The following is a 12,045-nucleotide window of genomic DNA, read 5'->3' on the forward strand; positions in this document are numbered from 1 at the left end:
ATTTCAAGACGATAACAAAAGAGTTAAATAAGAAAGTGACACTTAATATTATCATTAAAAAGAGACTTCTAGTCACAAGCTACAGTTGTACTGGACTTTTTATATTATAAAAAAATAATATAATAGTATTATTGCTTACACATATAAATATCTTACGCTCTATATATCAAATTAAACAACCGGACAAAATTTTCAAGAAGGGCTTGGAGTCTTTTGGAAGCTAATTTTTTCTATTATTTGCTATAATCAATCAAACAAAGGAAAAAGACAAAAGAAAAAAATAACTAAATCAACCACCCGCGTTACAAGCTCTCAGCACCCGTCCCTTACCATAAGCAACCATCAGAACTTTTGTTTGATGAGTGCTTTCTTATTTTATTTATTGACTTCGTAATATTTTCTCGCGTCAGGGTTAATGGGTGCTCCCCCACCCACAAGACTCTACGTAGATTCGCCCCTATACAATATTGACCTGCGATAATTGGTAAGGTTAGTTATCAATTTTTTCCTAGATTATCAATTGAGGTAATAATTATCATAGAGACATTACATGTAGCTTGATTGTCTAAATATTTTTTGAATCCATTAGTACATAGAACTTAAACTCTAAATAAATTATGTTTATATTACCTCTAATTAATTATGAAAATTACAAGTACCAGAACTTAAACTCAAAATAAATAAATTATGTTTATATTACCTCTAATTAATTATGAAAATTACAAGTACCAGCTCCCTCCGATGAGAAACTACATTCCTCCATTATTATTACTATTATTTCTTTTGATTAAAAATGTCATCTTTATAAAAGGTTAGTGTGAAAATGAATCCACGTGTCGCACTCCAAATTACTTGGAGAGTAAGCTGTTTTCATTGCTTTGAAAAGATAGAGAGTTTCCTACTTGCCTCTTGAAGAACAAAATGTTTATAGTTCACATAGAAAGTATGGTCAATAATCCTTGCAAATTTCATTTTGAGTTATTTCGAGAGTCCTTCTTACGGACAATTTCACACAAAATCTATTGGGGAATCTTCGTCCATACCCGAATTGACTATCTTGTGTAGTGGGTCTTGTCGAATGAAAACTACTACTAAATAATCATGGGATGAGAATATCATAATATTGTTATGAAATAGAAGTAATTTAGTAAAACATGAACAAGAAATACAAGCAATTTAGTAAAACATGAACAAGAAATAGAGATAGAGAGAAGGAAGAGATTTTCTTCTTCAATTGTGTGTATTTTCCTATCTATTACAAGACCTTTATATAGGCATGAAAAGTGAAGAAAATGTGTCATGGAATATGTATTGAACATAGAAAATATGTCATTGAATATGTCATTAAGCATTTGACATGAAAATCATGGAGGAAGAGTAGACATCCACCATAATATGATATTTATCATAACACTCCCCCTTGGATGTCCATAAATAATGTGCCTCGTTAAAACCTTATTAGGAAAAAATCCTATGGGAAAAAAATCCTAATGAAGGAAAAAGAGTACACATATTTAGAAATACGCCTTTTGATTGCCTCATTAAAAAGCTTGCAAGGAAAACCCGGTGGGACAAAACCTTGTAAGGGAAAAAAAGTACACCGCGTATTAACTCTTCCTGATAAGAGCCTCAGTTCACATCCTTCAGCCTTCGCATCCCAATCTTGTACACCAGTTTCTTGAAGGTTGACGTCAGTAGAGATTTGGTGAACAAATCAACCATATTATCACTTGAACGAATCTGTTGCACATTGATATCACCATTCTTTTGAAGATCATGTATGAAAAATAACTTTGGTGAAATGTGCTTTGTCTTATCTCCTTTTATGAATCATTCCTTCAATTGGGCTATGCATGCTGTATTGTCTTCATTAAAAATTATGGGCAGTTTGTCACACTTCAAACCACATTTGTCTCGGATAAGATATATTATAAACCTCAACCAAATACATTCTCGACTTGCTTCATGAATAGCAATTATCTCAGCATGATTAGAAGAAGTAGCCACGATTGATTGCTTAGTCGATCGCCAAGATATGACAGTGCCTCCACATGTAACACATAGCATGTTTGAGATCAAGCCTTGTGTGTGTCAGATAAATACTCTATATCGTCATAACCAACAAGATCGGGATTGCAATCATTGCCATAAAATAAGGCCACGTTGGTAGTCCCTTTTAGATAACACAATATATGTTTGATTTCATTCCAATGTCTCCTTGTAGGAGCAAGGCTATATCTTACTAAGACATTAACTGAAAAGTTATGTCACGCCTGGTAGTGTTAGCAAGATACATTAGTACATCAATTGTACTAAGATGTGGTACTTCAGGACGAAGAAGTTCTTCAGTATTTTCATGAGGTCTGAATAGATCTTTATTTATATCGAGTGATCTCACAACCATCGGGGTACTCAATGGATGTACTTTATTCATATAGAATCACTTTAAAATCTTTTCAGTTTATGTTGATTGATGGACAAAAATTTCATCTTTCATATACTCAATTTGTAGACCAAGACAAAATTTTGTTTTTGTCTTTACAAGATCTTTCATTTTAAATTCTTTCTTTAAACAGGCTACTGCTTTAGGAAACTCCCAGAGAGTTCTAATGATATTTGAATCATCAATATACACGGCGATTATAATAAATTCAAATCCAGATCCTTTTATAAAGACACAAGGACAAATTAAATTATTCTTGTACCCTTCTTTCAACAAGTACTCTCTTGGACGATTATACCACATGCGCCCTGATTGTTTCAATCCGTATAAGGATTATTGAAGATTTATTTAATAAATTTCTTGGAAACCATAATATGCTTCAGAATAATTTAAATCCTTCAATAATTTCCATTATATGCATATTAAGTTTTTCATATATTGCCAGATTAAAACCTGAAATGCCAGGATATTTACAAATCTTCTTGTGACACAAGTCGTCTTTATGTCTATCGACTTGTCTTTCTTCACACAAGAACACATTTATACCTCCACTGGCTTTATACTTTCAGGTGTTTGGACTATCCGTCCAACTTCACATTTTTCAGGTGAAATCAATCTTGATTGCGTATTTTATTTTATTTTATTTTGGCCAATCATTTATCTATCCAAATTTCATGACAGATTTGAGCTCAAGATCCTCATCAATATTAATAATATTGAGCGCAACATTATATTAACAATATCGTCAATGATCACTTTACGTCGGTTCCATTATTACCTAATAAATACATAACTTATTGAGATCTCTTTATCTCATTATTTTCAGGTACCTGAGCATCTCCCATGAGGTCTTGTGAAGTGTTATGTCGTGTGCTCTTCTAGGGCACTTGCCTCCTTATTATGACCATTTTGAATATTTGTCCCTCTCCTTCTTCAAGGAGTTTTATCTTTGGAACCGATTGGTCTGTTACGCTTCATGTGTGCCATAGACTCTGTCCCTCATGGACTTTATTCTATTTGGAGCATTAGCAACTGAAATATGACATTTAGGTTTGGGTCAGCAAATGCGTCTAGCAATAATTTATAAATGAATTATCAATTGAACTTCAAGTTCATATTTTCTTGTACGAGGATCTATATGTATTCATAATAATTCATTTCATGTATCACTTTCTCAGCCGCCCATTTTCTCCCCCTAATGTTGGGATCACTAACATATTTCCCAAGCTTCTTTGGGAACTCATCTCTGTGCATTTTGGTGGCATAATTAAATCATATAGCACATCCATATTTCTATATAGAAATTATTTGGTTCCTGACCCTGAACCGATTGTTATAGGGAAAAATTTTTATAACTTGGCTAGATGCGTACAAGTGCTGTTGTATATTAAATAATACATCTCATACAAAATTTCATTTTTGGGAATTTTGTTCTCATAACCAATGATTTATCTATAATTGGAGGCATACAATTTCTGCTAAACCAACTTGGATTTAAACCAGTATCATCAAGATAAATCATCATAATTTATATTCTGGAACTGTACTCTAATAATTTGAGCAAGCAATCTTGCAAAAGCCATACTTCAAGTTGATAACAAATGCACATGTGACCATAGAATAGATGCATCTATTAAAATCATATAGTAGTAAACGGTCCACATGGCAGGTGACTGAGCTCATATATTTATCACCTTTTATTCGTTCCAGTTGTACCTTATGCATCATTCATATAAAATACTTGAAAATGGTAAGTCAGTAGCAAGCATCAAGTAGATCATGGATACTCGAAAATACCTTTTCTAGTAGTCTTACTAATCATTGTTTGCTTTTAAATGATACGACCATAAATTATGAAGTATACTTTCTCAGTAGTTGATTTGTTTTCCAAATTTCAAGGAAGTAATTAATCAACCTAGATAAAGATGTGAAGTATTTCTTGTTTTCTTCAAGATGATTTATGCTTCTAATAAGTATGACATTTTTTTTATTCTCCATTGTTTTTGGGTACTATATGCAAGTGCAAAAATCCAAAAGGAAAAAATATTCATCCAAGTAAAAGAAAATGTTAAAAGCGGTAGGGCAGATTTAAGATAGTTAACACACAAATATGAATAAGACAACTTATATAACATATCCTTGGTTACCATGACATGCCTCATATCAACAATTAATTGCTACTAAGATTTTCACATATAGAACTTCAAAAATTTTATTCCATTCATGTGATATAAAAAATGTAATATTAATATGTGCTTATGCAATACAGGTATGATATGAAGTTGTGTGCATACGAGATATTAGAGGAATGACAAGCATAAGATAATTATACCTTCTTATGTTTCATTACTTACCATATGTAGTTTCTCTTTACTTTCAACCAGGAAATGATATGTATGGCTTCCGATTGCAATCTTTCCGGATGTAGGACAATTTTGTAGATATATATAGAATTGGTTAGAGACTCGTGCTGATAACGCGTTATAAAATAAAAGTAATTTAGTAAAACATGAACATGAAATAAAAGCAATTTAGTAAAGCATGAACAAGAAATAGAGATAGAGAGAAGGAAGAGATTTTCTTCTTCAATTGTGTGTATTTTCCTATCTATTACAAGGACTTTATATAGGCATGAAAAGTGAAGAAAATATGTCATGGAATATGTCATTGAACATAGAAAATATGTCATTGAATATGTCATTAAGAATTTGACATGAAGGTCATGGAGGAAGAGTAGACATCCACCATAATATGATATTTATCAGAACAAATATAAGTTTTTTTAAATTGCTTTGCTTTATACATATAATGTTATATCGAAAAGGGTCAAATTGCTTATGTGCTATACCTCTAGGGAAACTTTTGCTCTCCGTTAATAGTTGGGCATCTTTTTATCCATATGTTATAAAGTGGCACACATTTATTTTCAAATCCAACTAACGAAATTTTAAGAATATGAAAAATTCAAAAATTCTTATGAATTAGGGCAAAAAATGTTCTCTTTTTCATAAAACAATAAAAGAAGAAGGGTATTGCATAGAAAAGTAGAGAGAGAGAGTTCTTATTAATTTGGGATGGATTAAAATAGAATAGAACCCCTTTATTTTGTTGGGGAAAAGTAACAAACTCTAAAAACTCTCTAAAAGATTGACATTAACCATGAATAAAATATTATTTATAACACTCCCCCTTTGAATGTTTATTCAATAGATAATATGCCTTGTTAAAACCTTAACTAAAATAAAACTCAACGAAAAAAGATTTAGTAAAGAAAAAAGAGTACACATGTTTAATAATACGCATTTTGATTGCCTCGTTAAAAACTTTGCAAGGAAAACCTAGTGGGGTAAAAACTTGTTAGGGAAAAAGATTACAATGCGTATTAACTCCCCATGATACGACAACCAATTCACCTCTTTGAGCCTTCACATTCTAATCTTGTCCGCCATCTTCAAAAGATCGTTGGTAGAGATTTGATAAATAAACCAACCATAGTAACTTGAATGAATATGTTGCACCTTGAAATTATCATTCTTGATAGATATGCAATGTCTTCATATAATATCGTGGAATGACATTTCAATATCTCCATAGAGGTAAAAAATTTTGCTATCACATTATCATGCTAATAGTTATAGCAAGATACATATGTGCATAAATTGTACTTATGATGTGGTACTTCAGGACCAAGAATTGTATATTCTTTAAGCGATTTAAATCCTTCAAAGATTGTTATATAAGCAATATAATTAGACTTTAGATGCATATCAATTTTTCATGTGATGCTATATGATAAGTGGGGATTTTGACTACTTATTAGCACATTTTAGCTTTTGTTTTAGTCTAAAAGCATTTAATTGTGTTTCCGAAAACTGATAAAATGTGCTTAATTGTAGGAATATTGGAAAGTGAACTCCGAGATGAAATTTGACTCAAGAAGGAGTAATATGAACTCAAGGACACAAAAGGCACAGAAGCTCAGAAGTGTGGACCACAGAATATCATTTGCGGCCGCAGAGTATGAAGGAAAGGCCAACAGAAAAAATTGCAATGTGCGGTCCGCACATGAATTGTGCGACCGCAGAAGCTGGGTCAGGAGCAAAGTTCAGAGAGTCTGCATTTTAAGACCATCAAAAGCGCGGACCGCACAATTATTGTGCGGCTATAGAGAAGAGCTATGCAACCACAATTACAATTATGCAGACCGTAGAAGAGCAAGGTGCGGCCGTAGTTATAAATCTGCGGACCGCAGAAAGCGTGCAGTGCAGCTGAAGTCTAGAGTTATATAACCGCGAATTTCCAATCCTGTCAAGCTGAAATAAAGTACGGACTGCACATGGAATTGTGCGGCCGCAACACCTCTGAAAGGGCATTTTTGTCCGAACTTTCCAGCCATGTATAAATAGACGAGTTTCACATTTTAGGTTAACTTTTGACATTAGCAGTTACAGTAGCTGTTTCTCTTTACTTCTTTTAGTATTTTTTTTTTAATTTTTATTTTTTATTATCTTTTAGAAAAAGGTCCAAAATATCCTTAAACTATGGTATATAGCTCACTTATGTCCTCCGTTAGTAAACTGGGCCAAAAAAATTCCTCCCCGTTAGCACAATGGGCCACTAATGCCTTTCAACCTAACGACTCCTTCCATCAGCATTTTGTATCCTACATGGCATCCACATAATTCATGACATGGCATCAACATAAGTTGTTCAACATAAAGCTCTGAATCCAATTAAGCGGATTCCAAACAAAAACGGGAAGGCAGAAGGTCCAAACTCATTTCCAAACAAAAACCTAAGTTCTTCCATGTCCATTCTTCCATGGAGATTTGAGAGGTGAGGGGATGATACGATAGAGCAAGGTTTAACAACTCAAATTGAAGATCAAATTTCTACATTTCTGCTCAGATTTCCACATTTCTGCTCAATGTCTTATTTATCTGTGAATGCGCATGAAATTCAATATGCAAGAAGGTGTCATTGCAGATTGATTGCGCTATATTTAACAGCTTGGTCAGATGCCAATGCTGGGAGAAGGTTCTACAAATGTCCAAGATCCAAGGTTAGTTTTGAATTTATTTTATTTTTGGTCGATTTATGGGATTCATCTTCTTTTGTCGAGTTAGGTCGTTCTTGATTTTTATTGTTTATGTACAAAATTAGAACTGCTGTAAATCCTAATAATGGTGTAGGTTAGTTCTTGCAGGTATTTTGAATGGATTGACGAAGAGCTCCCTCGTCGAGCGATGATGGTGATCAAAGATTTAAAAACTAAACTTGATGCTGCTAAGGTTGATAGGAACAATTTGAGGAATAAAGTTTACCTCATGGAACAAGCTACGATGGTTGAAAAGGGCTCTAAGAACTTGTTTGATGAAATGGAAGATGTTATGACAGTTGAAAGGCACACCTTGAAGATGAAACTTGACAAAATGGAGTAATTTCAACTTGTGGAAGCTGGAAAAGCTAGTAAGTTAGAGATCAAAGTGAAGAAGATGAGAAATATCATTTTGGTTTCATGGGCTTTATTATTTGCTTTGGTTGTCGTAGGGATGATGAAGGGAATGTATGTTATTTTAATGTATTGTTATAGTATTTTGGTTTAATTATAGGGGTGATGAAGTTAAACTATGCATGTTTAGTAGGTTGTAGTATGATGAAGTTAATCTATGTATGTTTAATCTATGTGTGATGAAGTTATTCTAGTTCTGTTCTTCTTGTTGTTAAAAGGACTGTGAGTACCACTTCTATTTTTCTTTGCCAGATCATGAGCTCCTTATAAGTTAAAAGGACTGTGAGTATATATTCTCCAAATTATCTTAATTGTCAAACGGAAGTTCACAGACATGTAGGCATCACTTAGAACAACTGAAATGGAGTCACTACTGATATGTCTCAAAACACTGACATTTATTAAGGTTCAATCATGAGCAAAGAGTTGGTAGATATGTCTCAAAGCACTGACATTCCAGTATTAAGTCAAATGCACAGGAAGGAATTCAAAATGAGATCAGATCATCTTTTGGTGGTGGTTGTTTCTTTGTGTCATGTCCTGACTCAGATGTGTCATGTCCTGACTCATATAGAAGAGAAGGTGCAATTGTTGTTGTTTACTGCTGAATGCTTGTAATACTATCCAGATTTACAAAAAAACACTGTCCAAACTGTCCAGATTTGCAAAAAAAAATTGTTGTAAACTGTACAAGTGCATTTATAGACTACACATCCTGCTCCAAGCAATAGCTGCAGATATTCAAACCATTTATACTTGGCAATTTGCATTGTAGTATAACAGACCACCGAATTTTAGCATACAAACATACAATTGTAGTTAATTGATGCTAACTCTTTAAAATTAGAGACTCAACATATACACATCAACCATATGCAGTAGACTGGCCAAATATCAATAGCACTGCCCAGCAAATTATCAGCACTCTATTGCCCAGCAAACTACCAGCACTGCTACCAACAAAACAAACACTGTCGAAACAGCTACAACAAAACAACACTACTATGCAACTAAACTCACACAACACTGTCCAGCAAAATATCAAAACAAATAACACTGATGTAATATTAATTTACTGCTGCTAAACCAAACAACACTGCATCAAAATTTTAGTTTACTGATGCTACAAAACAACACTGTCCAGCCATCAAAACATGTTTACAAAACAACTATTAAACCAAACAGCACTGCTGTAATATTACAGTACCAACCAAAACATCAAAACAAAAGGGTTCTGTGAGTTTCCAGATTTGCAACTACATACAATAACCAACATTCCTATATTTGTGAGTTCTCATTGAGTTTCCTACACTTCAACTTCCCGGCTTTCTTTTGTCTTGCCACTTCCAATTGATTTCCAGTCACGGCTTCTTTGCCTTTCCAAGTGATCTTAGTAGGTGAGTAAGGAAGATAAGTGGGATAACTGACACCAGTATGATCTCCTCTGAAAGAGATGACGCTTGTCCCTACTGAGGCCAATTGTTGTTGCCTCATCAGTAGTCGTGTTTGATCTTTAGAAATAATCTTAGGCATTAAAGTAGTGTCACTTTCATGCTTACTACCATCACCAAAGGATTGTGCTTGCTGTATTGGTACTCTTGGTGTAGGCATGAACACAAATTCACTTTCACGTTCACCTTCTTGTGTTGGTTGAGTTAGTTGAGGGGCTGAACAACTAACATCCTCAACATTTCCTTCACCACCAACCTATTCAAAAGAAAAATTTTCTATTAAGTTAAGAATAACTGCAATAATATAAGAATAATGATAAGTTAAGAAGAAAGTACCTTGCATGTCCTTGAATTGCGGTCCAATTCACCACAAATGTTGCATGTCATTCTAGTTCCCCTTCTTGTTGCAGCCCAATCTCCTTGTTTCTTGTTAGCCTCATCTTTCTCCCTATTTCTTTTGAATTTTGGCCTTCCAACAGTTTTGGCAAGTTGAGGAGGGTCCATAGCATGTTCTGGTAATACTTTCCAGAACTTTTCACCTCTAACAGGTATCAACTTGGCCCTATATGTAATCAGGTAAGCTTCCTTACTGTGCCACCAACTAATTTCAGTCATTAGATCCTCTTTCTCGTATTTTAGTGCCATGATGGTATGAGGGCATGGGATGTCAGTCAACTGCCAGGATCTACATGTGCATTTTTTCTCCACTAGGTTCACTGTATGTCTATCACTACCCTCAGAAACCTCATAACCAGTTTCACCATTGAAATGAACAGTACATAAGTTGACTACCTTCAAATAAGCAACATACAACTTCATGCAGTTAGGACTAAACTCTCATTCCCATGTTCTAGCTTCTTCTTCCTTCTCTCGTAACCTGTTCATGACCTTGATTCTAATATCCTCAAGCATCTTCAGGATAGGCTTGCCTCTTGCTTCTAAGATCCAAGAGTTGAAGGACTCTATAAAATTATTGTCCACCGTCTGATTTTTGCACAATGTATCAAAGTAGGACCTAAACCAATTATGTGGTGGATACCTAAGCAACTCATTGGCAGCATCAATAGACAATTCACCAAGATTCTTTAGTTGATCTTTAAAGTCCTCCTCATAAGTGCTCCAAGCAGACCATCATAGGTATTTCTTCATCTCTCCTGAAATTCTGATCCTCTTACTCCAGTTGGCTTCAATATGCCTCACACAAAACCTTTGATTTGAGAGAGGGAGGACAATTCTTACTGCTTCCAAGAGACCTGCACATGTAAATTTAAATAGAATTAACTATATAATAACTTAAAAATAACTATAATAGCCAGTTAAACAAAATCATAAGTTGTACCTTTTGCATATCAGACATAAAGGTAATACTGGTTCCATCTTTCAGATTCAATGAGTGCTTCAGCAGCTCTAGAAACTATGTCCATGTCAAGGTGTTTTCCTTATCAACTACAGCCCAAGCCAAGGGATAGAAATGATTCTGAAAATCTTGTGCAACAACCACCAATAATTGCCCCTTGCAATGACCCTTTAGGAAAGTCTTGTCTAGTCCAATGAATGGTCTCAACCCTTGTTTGAACCCCAACTTCATTGCATTGAAGCATATGTACATTCTAAGAAATCTTTTTTTACCTTCAGCCATGGCATCTTTTGATAAATTGATAACCACATCACTACTGGGATTGCTCTCCCTAATCTCATTTTCATATGCTTCTAATTTGTTATAGTCATCTAAAAAGCTTCCTTGCAATTGCTGAAGTGTCATACTCTTGGCCCTTTTCAATGTGGAGTTATGTACATTCAATGAAAATTGATTTTTCAAATCTAGTTTCATATCCATTATCTTGTACTTGGGGTTATTTTGCACCTTACTCCTGAAATATTCGGCTATAGTTTTTGTTTTGGCTATAGGATTCTCAAATGCATCTTCATAGTTGTGTTTTGTCTTCAATGTTTTTATCTTAAAGCCAGGACCCTTCTTATCTTCAGAGATGAGGCATACAAAAGGGCATCCTACTACACATATGTACCTTACTCTTATTTTATCACTTTTTCTAAGCTTCAAAGGTTTGGAATTTGCAATAGCATAGAAGTTCATGACTTTTTTTGCCTCTTCCAAGTCCTTAAATGTCATAGACTTATCAAGATCTTTGTAGTGACTAAGCTTATCATTAACTTCTTTACCCTTTTGCATCCTAAGTGACTCTAATTCTTCAAAATCATATTCACTAGCATCTGAACCATAATCTAAACTTTTATCACTATCTGATTCACAATCAGTACCTAATTCACACTGATATTGACCTGAAATTGGCTCTTCGTGGTCCCCCATATTGAATTATCTATAATATAGACACAGAAGAAAACATAGAGGGACCACATGAATAATTTAACAACTTTGACAATAAAATATTGAACATACAATAAATTACTGCATATAATATAGTGAAAACAATAAAGCACACACTTTAAGAGATAAAACACACGTCTATACATGTTTTGTCAGTTTCAACAGTGGAAAGCAAGAGAAAAAAATAGTCTTTAAGAACAAATGCACATGGTTCTGTCGATTTCAACAACCCAATCCTACCATACTATAATAAAATATGTGAAAAGGACACTTGCAGCCCAAGACAATGTAC

The 12,045-nt window shown here is 34.1% G+C and overlaps 1 protein-coding gene across 1 annotated transcript; it reads right to left on the reverse strand.

Moving 5' to 3' along the window:
* Positions 1–10,820: 10,820 nt before the first annotated feature.
* On the reverse strand, positions 10,821–11,735 carry LOC142165100 (uncharacterized). The gene has a single exon (XM_075223728.1). It carries the CDS (start codon positions 11,733–11,735, stop codon positions 10,821–10,823), a length of 915 nt encoding a protein of 304 aa, XP_075079829.1.
* Positions 11,736–12,045: the final 310 nt, after the last annotated feature.

This window comes from Nicotiana tabacum, chromosome 10 (assembly GCF_000715075.1).
Source record: "Nicotiana tabacum cultivar K326 chromosome 10, ASM71507v2, whole genome shotgun sequence".
Taxonomy (NCBI): Eukaryota; Viridiplantae; Streptophyta; class Magnoliopsida; order Solanales; family Solanaceae; genus Nicotiana; species Nicotiana tabacum.